The sequence below is a fragment of the Phyllobates terribilis genome, unplaced genomic scaffold (genome assembly GCF_046119375.1).
Source record: "Phyllobates terribilis strain yellow unplaced genomic scaffold, ASM4611937v1 Scaffold_7__3_contigs__length_470593459, whole genome shotgun sequence".
In the NCBI taxonomy this organism is placed as follows: domain Eukaryota; kingdom Metazoa; phylum Chordata; class Amphibia; order Anura; family Dendrobatidae; genus Phyllobates; species Phyllobates terribilis.
Genome location: NW_027362767.1, coordinates 281916818 through 281937461, shown reverse-complemented (window position 1 = coordinate 281937461; position 20644 = coordinate 281916818). Strand labels below are relative to the sequence as shown.

General features: G+C 43.4%; 1 protein-coding gene across 1 annotated transcript in view; it reads left to right on the top strand.

Moving 5' to 3' along the window:
* LOC141154650 (relaxin receptor 1-like) overlaps nucleotides 1-20644 on the top strand; it is a 382748-nt gene that overhangs the window by 348824 nt on the left and 13280 nt on the right. Inside the window, exons 13-15 of the mRNA XM_073640924.1 lie at nucleotides 11132-11203; nucleotides 17723-17794; nucleotides 18515-18744. Coding sequence (XP_073497025.1) covers nucleotides 11132-11203; nucleotides 17723-17794; nucleotides 18515-18744 — 374 coding nt within the window. The remainder of the gene's footprint in view (nucleotides 1-11131; nucleotides 11204-17722; nucleotides 17795-18514; nucleotides 18745-20644) is intronic.

The following is a 20644-nucleotide window of genomic DNA, read 5'->3' as shown; positions in this document are numbered from 1 at the left end:
TGTGTACTGTGAATCAGCTACATACTTTTGATTGCCAAGACACTTCATCCTGATCATCGCACAATGTTGATTGTAGTCATGCCTTGACCTAAACACTCCACAATTTGTTGCTTCTCAGCAGCCGACACATCCTTTTTCTTTCCCATTTTGGCAGAAAATGTAGGCTGCTTAATAATGTGAGACAGCCTTCTTAAGTAGTCTTGCCTTTCATTGGACACACCTGCCAAACTAATTAGCACAGGTGTCTGCAATTGCTTACAGTGATATAAAGAGCCCTGACACACATCACCATCAATGAGTTTAACTGACAAACAAACAAATTCTTCCCTTATCACTCCTAAACACTTTTTGCATAATAATTTGGAACGCAGTGTACATGTGCTTTTCCACAAAACACCAGTGGTTCACGTAGTGAATCTTACAGTTCTAACTTGCCAACCGTGGTCTGTATGGAGTTGTTCAATAAAGGGCCCAAAATTAAGATAACATAGATGGGAGAGGTCTCTATGAATAGGAATTCCTAAGTATTTGATACCCTGTGAGGGCCAGGCAAAGGGAAAGTTGGACTGGATGGAATCCTATATGGATTTAGGGAGGGAGACATCGAGGGCCTCAGACTTCGCTGCATTGATTTTAAAATTTGACCATGTAACAAAGTGATCTATTTCAGCCATAACAGCAGGGATGGATATATGTGATTGAGTGATATATACTAGGACATCATCAGCAAATAGAGAGCACTTGTACTCGGTGCCTCCCACCTCAATCCACCTAATATTGGGGTTATGGCGAATTGATGAGAGCAGGTGCTCCGTCACTAGGATGTATAAGAGAGGGGACAGAGGACATCCCTGCCTTGTCCCATTGGTGATTGTGAAAGGTGATGAAAATGTTCTGATGCACCCCCTGGGCCTTGGGACACCCGGAGCCGGACCCTTTTTGGTGGATGCTGGTGGTTGTAGTCTTCGTGGCGGCGACCCGGTTCCGTGGCTCAGGGTGGTCTTCCGTGGCTCAGGGTGGTCAAACCAGTGGCGGAACTATTTATGTGGTTTTGATGTTTAAATGTCCGACTACGCCACCCGTGGATTGCGGTCAGAGTGAACCGCCGCTGCAGGGCAGACCGCTGAGGCTGGTGTTGTGGGTACAGCAGAGCGTAGCATAACTCCCCACGGGAGGAGTATAGCCTCAGGGCAGTGTATGCGGAGGATGGGGGTGATGGTGCAGGGCAGCAGCAGTAACGACACGGAGTCAGTGATGCAGTCCAGGGCCTTTACTCACAGTTCTTATTATCCAGACCACGTCTGCAGGTAACGGCTGCCCACGTCGTACTGTGCTCACCAGGTGAGGGGCTCAGACAACTCCCAGATAACTTTGGAGCGCTTCACAGGACCCCCTTTGTGTGTCCTTTGTCTGGCCTTTCTTACCAACCCTTCTGTCCGGCTGCCTCGGGCCTCCTCTTGGTAAACTTGGCGCCAGTTTCCCTGACCCTATGTGGTGCCTTCCTAGCGGGTGTAGCGAGGGGCTGCGCCACATAAAATGTCACAGCCTCCGGTTTCTAGCTGAGGGTCGTTTCCTGCCTCCACTAGTTTCGGGGACCGGTCTCCCCCTTTGGCCTGACCCCTCCACGCAGGTGGATTCGGGCGTGCGGTGGCGACTCGCCCGTCCGCACCCCTGGGATCCCTTCATTCCTTGTTCCTGGAGCCTTCTCCGCTCCTCTTCCTTCCTTCTCCCTCTTCCAGGCCTGGGCCTCTGTTACTAGGCCCGCCTCCGGAGCAGAGCTCATGCAGAGCCCCTGCTCCCTGCCACTTCTGCTCAGACTTCTCTGCACTGAACTAAGATGGTGCCCACCTTTTATACTCCCTTCTCAATGCACCCAGGAACTGCTTCCTCCCTGCTCCTGCACTACAGGGTTCCCCTTCCTCAGTGTTCCCTCCCCCCACTCCAGCCAGGGACAGGGACTGTCGTGCCCATCTCAGAGGCATATTGGTCGCCCTGCCCCACGGCAATGTGGTGTAATGCATGCAGGTGTCGGGTCCTGATCCACACTCCATCCTTACCTGAGAGTGAGATATCACACCTCTGGGTGAGGTGCAATACCTCTGTAGCAACCGAGCCCTCAGGGTGCTACAGTTCCATTTATCTTCAGCCTAGGTGACGTATTGTGATACAGGGCCGTGATTTTGGCTATAAAAGGGTCCCCTAGACCCCTACCCCAAGCTTTTTAAGAGAATCATATATGGCGTGCCAGGAGACTCTATGGAATGCTTTCTCAGCATCCAACGAGAGTATCTAATTACAAATTTTTAACTGCATCTAGCCCAGGAAATACTTTGTGCCTAGTAGCAGTGTCTGCTAGTCAGCGGATTATCCCGGCTGTTAAGCAAGCTACACCACCTGTAGTTTAGACACTTAATTTTTTCAAAGGAAATGCTTCGGGACCATGGGATACTCAGTGAAGAGCATCAGGAGGCACCCCAAGGCATAGGGGCTGGGACTGGCAGTAGGATGCCTTGCAGTGGACAGCCGAGCTCGATCCTTATAAAAGCTTTTTAACTGCAGCAGCTTTAGTGGACGCTACTGGAGCTGGAATTACGCGGCTGCTGGCATGAGACTTGCCCTCCAATAGATCCTTGTAAATGGATTTAAAGTGTATTCATTCAAATTAGAGAGACAATTTAAATTAAAAAGCTTAGAGCTGCCTCCACCACAGGGGGGCTCGCTCGACCCACCAGCGGACAGGCACCAGTATTGGGAGAGGGGGGCTGGCCATCAGGGTTCACCGCGGCTCTGGCACAAACCCGGCGACACGGAGGTGGCACGGGCAGGAGCGGACTGGCCGTGTCGGCTTCTCACTTTTTGGATTTTAGAAGGGCATGACATGCCTATATCTGTGTCTCCCCCTCCTTTTACTCCTCCACCTCTTTTATTTTCGCATGACTATATGTACTTGTCACTTTTCCATGTGTTAGTTATGTCTTCTGAGCAGTTTGTCAGCTTTTGGACACCTTTGAAGGTGTTTTCTATGTGTTTCTATGTGTTTTTGTTTGCCTGCCATTGGTTTTAACGGTGTTCGAAGGTGTTCGACGAACAGTTCGACGAACAGTTCGGCGAACACACGGGTGTTCGACGAACCGAACCGAACTCGAACACTACGGGGGTGGCTCAACACTAGTTCCGGCCAGTCACACACGACCATGCCTGGCTGTAGGTTCATCGGTGTGAGCCACAGATCTACCTGTTCTTTCAGAGCTGTCCACAACTCTTCAGCATTGTGCGGTTTTTCACCTAAGCATATTAGTTTTAGCAGAGCCTGTTGCCGCTTGGCCGAGGCAGTGCTGCAGTGCTTCCAGCTTGTCACTGATGTGGTCATTTCGGAGATGGAGGCTGAAGAGGAGGAGGAGGCTGAGGAGGATAAGGTGCAGGAGTTGTAGACTGTGGGGGCAATCCTGATTGACCTAGGGCCCGCAATCCTTGGCGTCGGGAGGACGTGTTCAGTCCCAAGGTCCGACTAGGTCCTGTCTTCCACTATGTTTTCCCAGTGTGCCGTCAGTGAGATGTACCGTCCCTGCCCACAAGCACTTGTCCACGTGTCCGTGGTTAGGTGGACTTTACCGGTAACTGCGTTGTTGAGAGCACGGCTAATGTTTTGGGACACGTGCTTGTGTAATGCGGGGACGTCACGCCGGGAGAAATAGTGGTGGCTGGGGACCAAGTACAGAGGGACGGCGGCCGCCGCCATCAGGTTGCAGAATGCTTCCATCTGCACGAGCCTAAAAGGCAACATTTCGAGCACAAGCAGTTGTGAAATGTGAGAATTTAGTAGTGTGGCCTGTGGGGCGTTGGCTGCATATTTGCACTTGCGTTCCAAGGTCTGGGGTATGGACAACTGAATGCTGCGCTGGGACAAGGACATGGACGTGCTTCCTGATGCTGCTACTTGAGAGTGTGCAACGACAGGTGCAGGGCCGAAGGCATCTTCGCATGCACCATGGACAGGGGATTGGCTTGCATGCACAACAGCGGAAGAAGCAATGGTGCCACCCGCAGACATTGTTCCTGGACCCTGGGGTACGGCCCACAAAGTCGGGTGCTTTGCTGCCATGTGCCTGATCATGCTGGTGGTGGTCAGGCTGGTCGTTTTGCCACCCCTGCTGATGCTGGCCTGGCAGGTGGTGCAAATGGCCTTTTTGGGGTTATCGGCAGAGTCTTTAAAAAACAACCAGACTCGGGAAGACCTAACAGTTGTACTGGCAACTTCCTTCGTGTTGGTGTTACAGGGAACGGTTGCCTGCCTTCTGTTTGCGGCCACCACACTGCTTCTTCCTGCCTGTTGGGGTGCTCTGCCTCCCTCCCCCTGTGTGCTGCTGTCCTCGCTGTGCATGTCCTCCTGCCAGGTTGGGTCAGTTACTATATCATCCACCACCTCATCTTCCACTTCCGCACCCTGGTCCTCCTCCTGACTTTCTGGCAATTGTGTCTCATCATCGTCCACCTCTTGTGACACTTTCCCACCGTCGCCTTCGTGTGACCGTGCCTGCTCAAATATTTGGGCATCGCTACACGCGATCTCCTCTTGCCCCGCTTCAAGTGGACCTGGCGAGAGGCCCGAATCTATAAATGGAAAAGTGAACAGCTTTTCAGAGTGTCCAAGCGTGAAATCAGTTGTCTCTGGGTACTTAGCATGGTGGGAGGAAGGAGGATCAGGGTGAAGAATATGCGGTCCAGACTCACGGCTACTGAGACTTGACCGTGTGGAAGACAGGGTGGTGGTGGTGGCTAAGTGACTGGAAGCATTATCCGCTATCCAACCAGCAACCTTTTGACACTGCTCTGGGTTCAATAGTGATGTGCTGCGGTCCCCTAGAAATTGGGACAGGAAGGTCAGGCGAGAAGATGTGGGTGTTTGTTGTGGCACAATTTCGGCTTGCCCACGGCCTTGTCCTCAGCCTCTGCATGCACCATTACCATCATGTCCAGTTCCCCGTCCCTTGGCACGTGCCTTGCCCATTTTAAATGGAGGACAGTATCTTCCACGCTCACTACAAATGACTGAGTTTGGAGTGAACTTATATGTGATCCGTGTGACGGAGAAAACAGAGTTTTAAATACCTGGCCTGTAGGGAAGTAGTTTGAACAGCAAACTGCGGTGAATTGCTTCACTGACACACTAAAAGAAATTTTTAATGGAGGGCAGAAATGGCAGTATTTTCTGACAACGTATATGTGATCCGTTTGACAGAGAAAACACAGTTTTAAATAGCTGGATTTTTAGCGCTGTAATATGGAAAGGACCTGGCTGTATTCCTCAGTGCCAACAAGCAAATAGTGCAGAAAAAATGGTGTTCTCTGGATTGCTTTTTAAGCAAATAATGAGGATTAAGATCCAAAGAAAAGTATTCCTGGCCCCTGAGACCTGGGCCTTTGTATAGTAATATCTAACAGCAGCAGAAGGCAGAATTGGAATGGAGCCTCTTGTCCTATGTGCACTGCAGTCTGCTATATACACCGCCTAAAGGATTGCAAAGAGCAAGCAGATAATACACATTTAAATTTATGTATAGTGTTAATACTCCTAAACATCCACATCACGGATTATGTGTCTCTGCTGACTAGATTGGATTGACCAATCGGAATAGAATGAAAAAAACTATAAATAAACATCCGACAAAGAGGCCATATGTGTGCAATAAAAAAGACCTTTATTGGAACAAGTTAGGGTATATGGTGACAAAGAAAAAAGAGCATACACATAATATAAAATATATCTCATTAGAATAGCTAATAATATGCACGCAGGAAGTCAGAGTAATGCTGCCACTTCATTTAAGTATAACCAACACTGCTGCATCTGACCTGCTACAATGGCAGTATGACGGTATCAATGGCAATGTAACTTGTACTACATTAGAGCACCATCCAAAATGTAGCCAGCGGTATATGGACTTAACTGTTTTAATATGTTTCAGTGCACACTAATCTTTGCTGTATTGTAATATGTATTCAGCATTATAAACATATGTATCATTAAATGTCCTCATACCTGTTGGTTGGAGTGTCCAAATATAGCAGTGGCTATTCCTGCTGCATGTGTAATGCCCACCCCGACGCGCGTTTCGGTGCGTCCTTCCTCAGGGGGTGATGTCAGACTCCAGGTGTGTCGTTTAAAAAGAAGCTGTCAGCCAATTGAGATGAGTCATGGAGGGGGGTGTCGCGCGAGTCACTCCCACCGCTAGCTGGCGTCCGCACGCGCCCGGCGTCATGCAGCTAAGGAGACCAGAGCACTTGAGTAGTCACATGCTCCGTCTCCCCGGAAACACGGTCACGTGGTGTCACGTGATCGCAGGTGCTGCGCTGCATCAAGAAGCCGACAACGGTAGACTCCAGAGCACTGCAGAGAAACCCGCGCGTCGCTGCTCATCTGCATTATGGTGAGAGAATATATGTGTCCTAAAGTGAATGCACAGTGCTGTGGTCCTAACAATATAAAAAATCTACAATACACGGCACGAAATTGGCAACATTCCTAGTAGGGTAAATGTGCAATAAAGTGCAAATATATATACAGTTATATGAAAAAGTTTGGGCACCCCTATTAATCTTAAGCTTAATGTTTTATAAAAATTGGTGTTTTTGCAACAGCTATTTCAGTTTGATATATGTAATAACTGTTGGACACAGTAATGTTTCTGCCTTGAAATGAGGTTTATTGTACTAACAGAAAATGTGCAATCTGCATTCAAACAAAATTTGACAGGTGCATAAGTATGGGCACCCTTATCATTTTCTTGTTTTAAATACTCCTACCTACTTTTTACTGACTTACTAAAGCACTTTTTTTCGTTTTGTAACCTCATTGAGCTTTGAACTTCATAGCCCGGTGTATGCAATCATGAGAAAAGCTACTTAAAGTGGCCACTTGCAAGTTGTTCTCCTGTTTGAATCTCCTCTGAAGAGTGGCATCATGGGCGCCTCAAAACAACTGTCAAATGATCTGAAAACAAAGATTATTCAACATAGTTGTTCAGGGGAAGGATACAAAAAGCTGTCTCAGAGATTTAACCTGTCAGTTTCCACTGTGAGGAACATAGTAAGGAAATGGAAGAACACAGGGATAGTTCTTGTTAAGGCCAGAAGTGGCAGGCCAAGAAAAACATCAGAAAGGCAGAGAAGAAGAATGGTGAGATCAGTCAAGGACAATACTCAGACCACCTCCAGAGAGCTGCAGCATCAACTTGCTGCAGATGGTGTCACTGTGCATTGGTGAACTATACAACGCACTTTGCACAAGGAGAAGCTGTATGGGAGAGTGATGCGAAAGAAGCCGTTTCTGCAAGCACGCCACAAACAGAGTCGGCTGAGGTATGCAAAAGCATATTTGGAGAAGCCAATTTCTTTTTGGAAGAAGGTCCTGTGGACTGATGAAACCAAGATTGAGTTGTTTGGTCATACAAAAAGGCGTTATGCATGGCGGCAAAAAAACACAGCATTCCAAGAAAAACACTTGCTACCCACAGTAAAATTTGGTGGAGGTTCCATCATGCTTTGGGGCTGTGTGGCCAATGCCGGCACCGGGAATCTTGTTAGAGTTGAGGGACGCATGGATTCCACTCAGTATCAGCAGATTCTTGACAATAAAGTTCTAGAATCAGTGACAAAGTTGAAGTTACGCAGGGGATGGATCTTTCAGCAAGACAATGATCCAAAACACCGCTCCAAATCTACTCAGGCATTCATGCAGAGGAACAATTACAATGTTCTGGAATGGCCATCCCAGTCCCCAGACCTGAATATCATTGAACATCTGTGGGATCATTTGAATAGGGCTGTCCATTCTCGGCGACCATCAAACTTAAGTGAACTGGAATTGTTTTGTAAAGAGGAATGGTCAAAAATACCTTCATCCAGGATCCAGGAACTCATTAAAAGCTACAGGAAGTGACTAGAGGCTGTTATTTTTGCAAAAGGAGGATCTACTAAATATTAATGTCACTTTTCTGGTGAGGTGCCCATACTTATGCACCTGTCAAATTTTGTTTGAATGCAGATTGCACATTTTCTGTTAGTACAATAAACCTCATTTCAAGGCAGAAACATTACTGTGTCCAACAGGTATTACATATATCAAACTGAAATAGCTGTTGCAAAAACACCAATTTCTATAAAACATTAAGCTTAAGATTAATAGGGGTGCCCAAACTTTTTCATATAACTGTATGTGCAACCTATGTATATATTTTTTTTGCAATATATATTTTTTTGTGCTCTATTGCACTTTATTGCACATTTACTGTATTATCTATGCTGCTATTTAGTGCCTTGTACTAGCAGGGTTTTCGTAATCTATGTATGTATGGGCGGCCCATGTATGTATGTGTGTGTGTATATATATATATATATATATATATATATATATGTATATATTTGCACTTTATTGCACATTTACCCTACTAGGAATGTTGCCAATTTCGTGCCGTGTATTGTAGATTTTTTATATTGTTAGGACCACAGCACTGTGCATTCACTTTAGGACACATATATTCTCTCACCATAATGCAGATGAGCAGCGACGCGCGGGTTTCTCTGCAGCGCTCCGGAGTCTACCGTTGCCGGCTTCTTGATGCAGCGCAGGACCTGCGGTCACGTGACACCACGTGACCGTGTTTCCGGGGAGACGGAGCATGTGACTACTCACGTGCTCTGGTCTCCTTAGTTGCATGACACCGGGCGCGTGCGGACGCCGGCTAGTGGTGGGAGTGACTCGCGCGACACCCCCCCCGACTCATCTCCATTGGCTAACAGCTTCTTTTTAAACGACACACCTGGAGTCTGACGTCACCCCCTGAGGAAGGACGCACCGAAACGCGCGTCGGGGTGGGCATTACACATGCAGCAGGAATAGCCACTGTTATATTTGGACACTCCAACCAACAGGTATGAGGACATTTAATGATACATATGTTTATAATGCTGAATACATATTACAATACAGCAAAGATTAGTGTGCACTGAAACATATTAAAACAGTTAAGTCCATATACCGCTGGCTACATTTTGGATGGTGCTCTAATGTAGTACAAGTTACATTGCCATTGATACCGACATACTGCCATTGTAGCAGGTCAGATGCAGCAGTGTTGGTTATACTTAAATGAAGTGGCAGCATTACTCTGACTTCCTGCGTGCATATTATTAGCTATTCTAATGAGATATATTTTATATTATGTGTATGCTCTTTTTTCTGTGTCACCATATACCCTAACTTGTTCCAATAAAGGTCTTTTTATTGCACACATATGGCCTCTTTGTCGGATGTTTATTTATAGGTTTTTTATATACACCGCCTGCCTATACACCCTGCCTGCCTGATATCTCTGCAGATGGATTAGTCCTCAGAAGGACTGTTTGTTAAGATGGATATGTGTAATGTACAGTTTTACTCCCTACACTACCTAATACACGATCAAATCTCTCCCTGACACAGCAGCAGCTCTCCCTACACTGTCTGATCCGGAGTGACTGTGACGAGCATGGCGGCGCCAGGTCTGATATAGACCTGATGACGCTGTGCGGCCAGCCAATCACTGTAATGCCCACAACCAACATGGCTACGGCATTACAGTGCATGGCAGGCAATCCCTACATGTTCATTGGCTCTCTAAAGAGCGACAAACATGCAGGGAGGGGACCTGAGTTCCCGCCCGAGCAACCCAGAAATACTCGGCGAGCGCCGAGCATCTCGAGCAGTGAGATGCTCGGGTGAGCACCGAGCAGTAGCGAGCATGCTCGCTCATCACTAATAGGGAAGTAATCACAATAGAATTAAAATGGCCTCCACCTTATTTCACTGGGAGAAACCTGTCCTAGAATTTTAGGACAGGGGCCGGTGAGCATGTGCAGTAGGACAGTAGCCTGTGAGCATGTGCAATAGGAGGATCCGCTCTCCTTCATATGTAGGAAAATGTGCTGCACTAATAATATTGGAGATACCGTAGATGCTGAGGTAAGGAGAGGCCGCTCACACTTCTGTGTGCCCTGTCTTCCTGAATAACAATATAAGTATCTCCAGATCACAGTGGCACAGTTTCCTACTGCACATGCTCAGAGGCTCCCCTACTGCACATGCTCAGACGCTCCCCTACTGCACATGCTCAGAGGCTTCTGTCCTAACGTTCTAGGACAGGTCTCTGTCAGTGTAGTAAGGTGATGGCCATTTTAATTCTATAGTGATTACCTCTCTACAAAATTACTGTTATTTGTTAATTCTTAATACATTTTTAAATACATTTAATGATATTTCCTTTTGTTATTTGTTTTTTTTCTACCCCTTTACGGAGAACGATACCACTGCGGCTGTCAGCCACTTCCTGGCTACAGCTAATGCCGCAACACCTCGGCTAGCAATTATAGGAAGGGGGTTCCAAAATGAAATTTTTGTCCTGAGTGTATGAAATGTGCTCCCCGTGCTTGCGTGTTTGTGTGGGTTTTCCCAGGGTAATCCACTTTCCATAATGATAGGGAATTTAGATTGTGAGCTCCAATGGGGAGAGTGATGATGATGTCTGTAGACCGCAGTAGAATTAATGGCGCTATATAAGTAAGTAAAATAAATAACGCCTCTAATGTCACATATCTTAGAATTATGAGACTGGCATCATTGGAAATGTAGTCTATGATTAGTGGAACCATATCAGAGGGAAGAAGACCTGAAGATGGCCGACAACCCAGACATGGCACAATAACTAAAACAGGTGTGCACAAGGCATACACAAAAACCTGTACCTTATTCATCAATAACAGTCTATGGCTGGACTATACAAGATGAAAACAATTAGCTGGAGTGCTTCTCTAAATGCATTATATCAAAGCAATCCTGTGGCTATAAACATAAACTGTGCTGGATACAGTAACAGTACCCCCACCTTCGTGTGTGTACTTCGGGTGAGAACCTAGGTTGAAAAAAAATTAAAAATACAAAACATATACATACATATATGGTATATACTGTACATACATATATATACATATGCTCCAGCTGCCCGGACTGGCTGTGACTGTACGGCCATGCTGGGAGATGTGGGTTCAGTAGTTGTGTTTGGTAGATACTTACTTTTATCATGTTTCTATTTTCTAGGAATATTTCCTTCAACCCTCTGAGCCACATCCCCCACAATCAGTTTGATCTTTTGACCAATCTTCAGTCTCTGTAAGTACCAAGACCTTGTATGACATTGTAGTGATACATATCAGGAGAACAAACCCAGATATATCATGTTCACAGCAAATCTTCATCTCCATGGACACCTAATCCTACCTGGGAAAGTCACTGACCGTGTCAGTAATGTCACAATTTTATCATGACGTCTTTATAGATATATTGGGTATTAGATGGCACAGGACAATTAGTGATTCTTGGCTGTGAAGAACTCCGTCCTCGCCTCTGCTCATAGTTTCCTCTGTAGATCAGCTCAAATGTGGGTCATTGTAACATGAGATTGAAAGTGTCCACAAACAAGATGAACCTGTAACGTTCGAAGTTTCGCACTTTTTCCAAACATGGCTTGTGACTCACCTTCTAGGTTGTGTTATTGGTGACAGCACTTGTGGCTCCACACATTGGACCTAATAATTCTTTTAAAATGTTACAGACCTTAAATGACAACACTGCACATTATTATATTATTAAAGCTTCAAATGTATAAAGATTAACTCAAAATTCAGAGCAAAAACCTAGTATCCAGAGTTTCTCATACACCGCGTTTCAAATTATTATGCAAATTGGATTTAAGGGTCATAAAGATGTAATTTTTTTATTTTAAAATAAACTCATAGACAGTTTGCGTCTAAGGGTCTTTAGATCACTGAAATCAATCTCAAACACCTGTGATAATTTGTCAGGTGAGCCCAATTAAACTACTTAAGAAGGACGTTCCCTTTTATTAAGCAGATAACAGGTTTCAAGCACTATGGGAGAGAAAAAGGATCTATCTTCTGCCAAGAAGCATCAAATAGTGCAGTGCCTTGAACAAGGTATTAAAACATTAGATATTTAACGAAAACGTAAGCGTGATCATCGTACTGTGAAGAGATATGTGGCTGTTGCAGAGCACAAACTGGTTTGTGCAGATAAAGGATTAATGAGGAAGGTTTCTGCCAGACAAAGTTGCAGAACATAACAGCAGCCTCTGGAGTTCCATCAACCTCAAGGTGTAGAAATCTCCAGAGGCTTGCAGTTTTGCATAAACCTATTTTTGGCCACCCCTAAACAGTGCTCACAAGCAGAAATGGCTGAAGTGAGCGCAAACATACATGAAGACTAATTTTAAAACAGTCTTGTTTACTGATGAGTGCCATGTAATCCTGTGTAGTCCAGATGGATGGATTAGTGGATGGTTGGCGGATGGCCACCATGTCCCAATAAGGCTGCAACGTCAGTAAGGAGGTGATGGAGTCATGTTTTGGGCTGTAATCATGGGGAGAGAGCTGGTAGGCCTTTTTAAGGTCCCTGAAGGTGTGAAAATAACATCAGCAAATTATATAGCGTTTCTGACTGACCACTTTCTTCCATGGTACAAAAAGGAGAACTGTGCCATCCATAGCAAAACCATCTTGATGCAGTCATTGGCTACTATGGGCATAAAGGAAGAGAAACTCATGGTGTGGCCACCATTCTCCCATGACCTCAACCCTATTGAGAACCTTTGGAATGTCCTCAAGCAAAAGATCTATGAGGGTGGGAGGCAGTTCACATCAAAACAGCAGCTCTGGGAGGCTTTTCTGACATCCTGCAAAGAAATTCAAGCAGAAACCATCCAAAAACTCAAAAGTTCAATGGATGCAAGAATTGTGAAGGTGATATCAAAGACTGGGTCATATGTTAACATGTAACTTGGCCTGTTAAGATGTTTTTGACTGGCAAAGCTTTTGATTTTAGTAAAGGTGATCTCTTAATGCTGCAAATTCAGCAAATGACCATTTTTAATTCTTTTCAACCTATGAATTATGTTTGAAAACCTATATGTTTGGAAACTCTATGGTGCATAATAATTTGGTGCACTTTTGAAAAAAATACCGTTATCATTGGGAGGTTTGTCCAATAAAATGTGATTTATACCGTTAACGGTTGATGATTTGAACATTATGCTAACTCATTTGCATCAACCATTTAGGAAAATCAGAGAAATATAGCATTTGCATAATAATTTGGAACGCAGTGTATATTTCGTATATTTGCATTCGAAGGCCAATCTTGTAAAAGAGGCATATGTAAAGTTGGTTATAGGTATCTGATAAATGGTAGCTGACAGTTATCTCTTCCTCAACCAACAACCAAACATTTATGTGTTTTCAATGGAGAGAGCAGAGAAAGCTGCTGTAGAGCGCTCTGGCAGCCTCGTATCTCCTAGATAACAGAAGGGTCTGACGTTTGAATTCATACTGCACAATCCTTATCCATCTGTCGGGGAGAGAAGGGAAACCACTATACACATCCAAACCACAGACACCAAACGGAAACTAGACGAGCCCTATATAATTCAATAGGGCCACTCTGCTTTTATTTTGAAACAATAATGCCACAGATCCTAAAGATGTTTAGCTGTTCTGAATGAAATAGACAAACTAAAAAGATAAAACGGACATGTGAACAAAGCCATAGGCCCCAACCCTCGGAAGACCCTTTGTCTTCACAACAGCTAATATAACAAGTGGTCTCCATATTCAACACAAAAATGCCATGTTTATTACTTCTTCAGTCTCAAAATAAAACATTCCCTTTATGATAAGTATGTTTAGTATGTAATAGAGCCTCTTAAACCGTTATGACCTCCTGCAAACATGATACATAGCCAGACACCACCTTCGAGTAGAATCCTGAGTACTCTTAGCTGATTCTTCATACGCAATGTCCTCCTGTTCACTAACATGCTTGGGTTGTCAATGAAGTGGTCCAAAGAGTTAAGTAAGAGAAGAGATGATAGCCTTGCACTAAAAAATGAAAAAAGGATACAAAAAGATTGTTTCTAGAGATCCAGTTGGAAGCAGAGTTCATAAGTTCAAAACTAATGGGACCCTGACTACCCTACTTGGACATAGCAGAAAGAGGAAGCGGTCACTGGCTGCCACCAAATCTCTTAGGAGGCAGATGGTCAAAAACCTTTGATTATTGGAAAAGACAGCGGCAAGATTTTGTCAGCAGATACTATGGTTTCAGTTCACATAGTATGGAGCATACTAAATGCTGGTGGTCTCCATACCAGAATTCCAAGCAAAACACCTCTACTGACCCAAAACCACAATGTTCACAAAACCATATATAAAAGTCAGATGTTTTGAGATTATGTTATGTGGATTGATGAAAAAAATTGGAACATTTTGGGCCTGTGAATCAGCAGTATGTTTGTAGGAGGAAGAATGAAGCAAACTCTGAAAAGAACACCTGCCTACAGAGAAGCATAGTGGTGGATCGGTGATGCTCTGGGGCTGCTTTGATTCATGTGGGACTGGAAATCTGAAGTGTTTTGAAGCGCAAAATGGATTTCATCAAATATCAGGAAATTCTAGGAGAACAAGTCATGCCTTCTGTATAGAAAATGGATCTCCATTAGGACAATGATCCCGAGCTTACCTCAAAGTCCAACAAGGCTTAGTTTAAAATAACTCTCAAAATATTCTGAAGTGACCGTCCGTTACCTGACTTGAAAGTCATAAAGAATGTTTGTTAAGATGTGAAAAAGGCCATTGCAGTACACAAAGCCAAGAACATTAGTGAACTGGGTTAAGATTACTCATGGATGCTGCTAGAAGCTAAATTCTGCCTATGTGTTACATTTTCAGCAAGTTTTAACAGCCAAAGGGTTCCCTACGAAGTACTGAAGATGTTTGTCATAAAGGGGTTGAATATTTTTGAGGCTGCAGTAGACAATGAAAGTGCTATTTTATGCTGAATTAGGAGAAACCACTTGTGATTTTACTTGTTGAGGTATTTACATTGTTATTGTTTTATTTCAAACAGCAGAAAGTTTTACTAATAAACCTAATTTACAATGGAGGTTGAATTATTTTGATTGTACGACAGAACCTGTGATGGAGACTCCTTAATTGGTCTTTAATGGAGATGTGAACAGACCCTTATGAGTGAGGCTGTGGGATTTGTTTGCCACTCTATCACAATTTGGTCTCTTGACTATAACATGACAGGTTGTTTTTAAATGGTTAATGTTTCATTCAATAGTAGGTAATTGTTGTATACAGGAATTTCCTAATATATTATTACGAGTTGCTTCAGGAAAGTACAACCAGGTATTAAGGAAAGAAGCTCAATTAGTATTTGACAAGGGTGATATAACGGTGTTGTTGAGATAAATATAGCCATAATTCGCTAAGAGAAAAACTGTCATATGTGATTAGTAATGTTCAGTCAGATTTAAAAAAACAAGAGTGACAAATAAGGGTTTGTGCACATAACATCCTCCATCTGGAACCCACATATAAAAGCATTCATCAAATGTTATGAATAATCAACTCATGCACAGCAATGTCAAAGCGACTTGCTGTGCACATGCTCTTTCTTTTGTAACTTCTTCAAACAGTTTCCGGCTTTTAAAGCTGTGAAGTTGCAATAAAACCTGGGAAAGAGACAAATATTCTTTTACATAGTGATACATTGTCATAATGTTGTAGATGCAGTCAGGAGAATGAGTATTATGTTGTTCAGCTAACCCAATGTATGGATCCTGGACATTTAGGAGGGATCTATTTGCGATTATAAGCATCCCAAGACTTACTAGTTGTAAGGCTATTTTTGTGCATTAGTTTTGATGAGATTTTTTCCTGTAAAAATGTGCACATTGATAACATATCATTTGAGCAGTGATTTTCAGATGACCTCTGGAGAAATGTATAAAATCTAACGAGGAGGGCTGGGGCAGTAAGGACATCCTGCTGTAGGTGTCCTGCACCCCACCCCCCCTCCACTTTTAATTTAATTCTGTTATCAATGCATCTTTATTAGAAGTAGGGGGTAAGTCACTTGTGGTAAGCGCGTGATTGGCTACTGAATTGTTAATGATTAGCTCCACGCTTCAGGTTGGGCCATTTTAATTGAGTTGGTTTAACCCCTTCTCAACAATCATTGTACATGTACAGCACAAGTCAGGAGTGGGTGTATGGAGCAGGCAAATACCATCACAGCAGTAGTGGAGGTGAGGTCCACTCGCTACTATTATAAAAGGGTGGTCGGGCACCTAAATTTATTTCTTAACTATCAATCCTTACACCCTAATCACTTTTGTAATTTCCTTTATTACACAACATTCTACACTTTTCCCTATCTGCCAAATCTCTAAATGTTTGTTTTTTCACTATACTTCTTCTCATGATTCAATTGAGAGAAGTCTCAAACGTGACGTTACAGGAGACTGAGGCTGCACTCACTCCCCGCAGCGTCCATCACCCCTCCGGGAACATGTCATGATGTCATCAGGTACTAGTTTCTTACATCACTGCCCCCTCTGAATCATCCTGAATCCTGGGTGATGGATGGTGTGGAAGATGTGAGTGCTACCCCCGCACTCTGCTTCGACCTCCGCTGTAGCTTCTGACTAATAGAAGACATCATGAGGGGGCAGAGACAGAAGCAGTGAGTGACAACAGCGCCGCATCACAGCTTCTAGCACCATCCTCAAATGAATCGTTGTCAGGGTGCGGCGCTGATGTCACTCACTGCTTGTATCTCCACCCCCTGATGACGTCTTGTTTTACTGCAGCTGCAGCAGAGATAGTAGCAGAGGGCCAGCGCTGCACTCATTTCTCCAACAGCATCCATCACCCAAGATCCAGGACGTCTTCAGAGGGGGAAGCGATGCAAAAACCTAGTAAGTAACTGCAGCGCTGCCCCCTGGTGACGTCCTGTTCCAGTAGGGGGCAATGGATGCTGCAAGGGGTGAGTGCAGCCCCAGCCTGTAACATCACCTTTGAGACTCCTCTCAGATGAAACGTTACAGGAAGTAAAGTAAAAGAACACATTTAGGGATTAACTAGATGGGGAGAAGTGTAGGAAATTGTGTAATAAAGCAAACTACAAAAGTGATTAGGGTGAAATAATAGATAGTTAGAAAATACATTTTAAGTGCTGGACCACCCTTTTAACCGCTTAAATTTAAAGCAAATGAACAGGGGACATTGTGGGATGCCAATGATTAACATGGCAACCGATGATCTGCTTAAGACCCCTATACCTGCCATGACAGTGCTACGTTGAAATCCAGCCTTTGGCTGAACTTCATGGGAGTTCACCGTGAGACTATATACTGCAATATGTTGTATTGTAGTATATCGTACAAGCAATCAGACAATAGCAGGTGCAAGTCCCTTCTGTTTACAAGGTACAAGAAATTACAGCAAAACCAAAAAAATGAGCCGGACTATAAGCTGGTATACATGCAAAGTGTAAGAGCACGTACACACTGTGCCAGTCTATTAAATAGTCATAGTGTGAACGTGCTTCTACACTTTGCACATATACCAGCTTATAGTCCGGCTCTATTGTTTAGATGATCAAGTCTCAGTGTAGAATTTGCTGTAGAATCCCATGGTGTACGGTAAATACTGACCAGGCAGCAATGAAAGCTTTGCCGACAGTAAGGGAAAAACATTTGATAAACTTGCATCAGATGAAATAGGGAATTTCGTATTTATTTCATGTAGATTCATTTTTCGTTCATAGAATCATGGAGGATATAGAGATTCCAAATATCCACAACCGTATGTTTTCCAGGCTGGTTAACCTGTCTCACATGTAAGTAGAAATAAAACTTAGAAGAACAATTAAGAAAGAAATCAGCACCTTATTAAAGGGAATCTGTCAGAACGATTCCCCCTACACCAGCTGTTGATATGGTCATGTTGTTCTCTGAAAGATAATGTCATCCACACATTTACTGATGTAAGCTGACGGAAAAAAAAATCTTTGTTTTCATTAATATGCAAATGAGGCTTGAGAGCTCTGGGAGTGTCAAAGCACTTCCAAGCCTCTGCCTCCTTGGCTCTGTTCCCTGCTCAGGCCCAACTTCCTCTGCTTGACTGACAGCTCACTGATTGCGTAATCATGCCACTGAGCTGCCAGTCAAGCACAGGAATGGCAATAAACAGTTAGGAGGGTGGATTGTTCTGTCAGATTCCCTATATAAGGTGAAATCTGGGTAAAAGCAAGTTATAGTATCACATTATTATCCACAATCCTAGTCTTTACAGTATGCGGGACAATGCATGCTGTGGTGTAATTATGTACAATGTGCTCAACAATCATTGTGGCTTAAAGGGGTTGTCCCGTCCAAATAGGTTTTGGTTTGGACCGGACAACCCCTTTAAGAGTGGCTTCATTAGAACACAAGAAGACAGGTGTCTCTGGAGCCTAGATTTCTTCACATGATAGCATCAAGGCTATAGAAACACTATGCAGAACGTAATAGTATGATTTTATCATGGCTGCTCCAATCTTATCTTATTCTTTTTGCAGATACTTTAAAAAATTCCAGTACTGTAGCCATGCTCCTCATGTGCGCAGCTGCAAGCCCAATACTGACGGCATCTCTTCCTTCGAGAACATGCTGGCCAATATCCTGCTCCGGGTCTTTGTCTGGGTGATGGCCTGTGTCACCTGCTTTGGGAACCTGTTTGTGATCTGTATGAGGTCATTCATAGTCACTGAAAACTGCCAGCACGCCATGTCCATCAAGTCTCTCTGCTGTGAGTCCTCCTCAACACATAGAAGAAGCACAACGTCACGCTAAACTAATTCCTACAGTTACAGCAAGTGAAATGACGTGTATTACAGTATGCACATGGATAATGTGTTCAGGAGGATCTGTCACCAGATTTCACAATATATACTGTATACATTACTAAATAGGTCTCTTAGACCTGATGGGGATGGTATACTTACTGTGAAAATTCATGACAGAATGGTTGTATAATCGTTTTCGTAAATGTTACCTTTTGATATAGTAATATATTTGCAATATAATGGCCCGTTTAGCTCCTTATATACATTATGATGTCTGCACAGCCCTTATATACAGTATGATGCCCACACAGCTTCCTGTATAAAGCATGACAGCCCTCACAGCTCCCATACATATATACACACACACACACTAGATATATATCCAAAAACAGTATATGCACACACATATACAGTATAGACACACTGAATAGATGCAAAAACAGTAAATACACACTGCAGACATATACAGTATATACACACAATACATACATATACGTACAGTATATACAAACATGGCATACAAATAAATATGCTATGTAAACACACTGCACACATATTGATCATAGACACAAACCACATACAGTAAATATACACACTGCATACATACAAAAACAGCATAGACACACACTGCATACATACAAAAACAGCATAGACACATACTGCATACATACTGTACAAATTGCAGAAAAACAGCAACCCTTGTTAAAGGATTATTCTCAAGTTTTGTTTGAAGCAGTACATAGCTCTGCAGTCTGCTTACTTCCTGGTTGCTGGGGGATGGGCACTTCTACTTGAGTGACAGATCTGGTCAGTTTCCTTCTGCTGAGCTTATGCTACTATGACATTAATGGTCTGTCAGTGCTTGTTCTGGACTATACACTATATTTGCATATAGAGATAACAAAGGCCTTTGAACAGCTGAGTAGTGATTATGAGAGCTGCTCTGGAAAATGCTGATGATGGGGGCAGGTGACTTTGTAAGACTGATAAGTCAGGAGTTAACTCCTCAGACTGTGCATACTTGGCTAGGCTCTTGTGGTCAGTTTCCATGGTAGCAAGCTGTACACAATGTAAGATAAAAGCTCTTGCAGCAGGAGAATAACAACTGATAGAAAAAGCAAGTAAATTGTGAACTTGCTCATTTACATGCTGTCAAACTAATTAAAGCAATTTAATAATTTGAGAACCAGAATACCTCTTTAAAGTTAGTGTTCAAGACTCTAAAATAAGGAGACAGGGAGAAGAATTTTAGGCTTGAAATCTCTTCTAATATAATTAACATTCATCATCTGTTGTTTGCTAAAATAAAACAAATTGGTGTAGTTTAATAAAATATACAGTAGTTTGGTGTAATTCTACTGCTACTACTACTAGTGAGAGAACTTTTCAGTGTAAATCATGTTATACTGTTGCCCTTTGGCAGTTATTGGGGATGGGGGTAAGGAATTGGCAGAGAAGAAACAATCTTTCTTGCAGCCACCTCGTTGCACTTTAAGGGTATGTTCACTTATTAAAGATATGATACAACAGTCCGCATCCTATGCATGGTGTATGGGGTTTCCACAGCCCTATTAGAATGCTACAGACATTTTCCAAGTGAAAAATAACCTCTAAAATAGTAGCATGCTACTTTACCCTTGTATTTGGCATGGAGAGGCCTTCAATTAGGTCCAAAACCCCATTTAAAAGGGATAATCCTCGTACAGACCTGCAGCAGTGTTGCCAACTTAACTTTTTATTATTTCTGGACAGTTTATCAAAAAAATCAGGAACAGATAATATTTTTACAGACACATTAGAAAACCATAATAAAATTATTATGATTATAGGTGATACATGTCTACAGCCCATAATTCTGATATG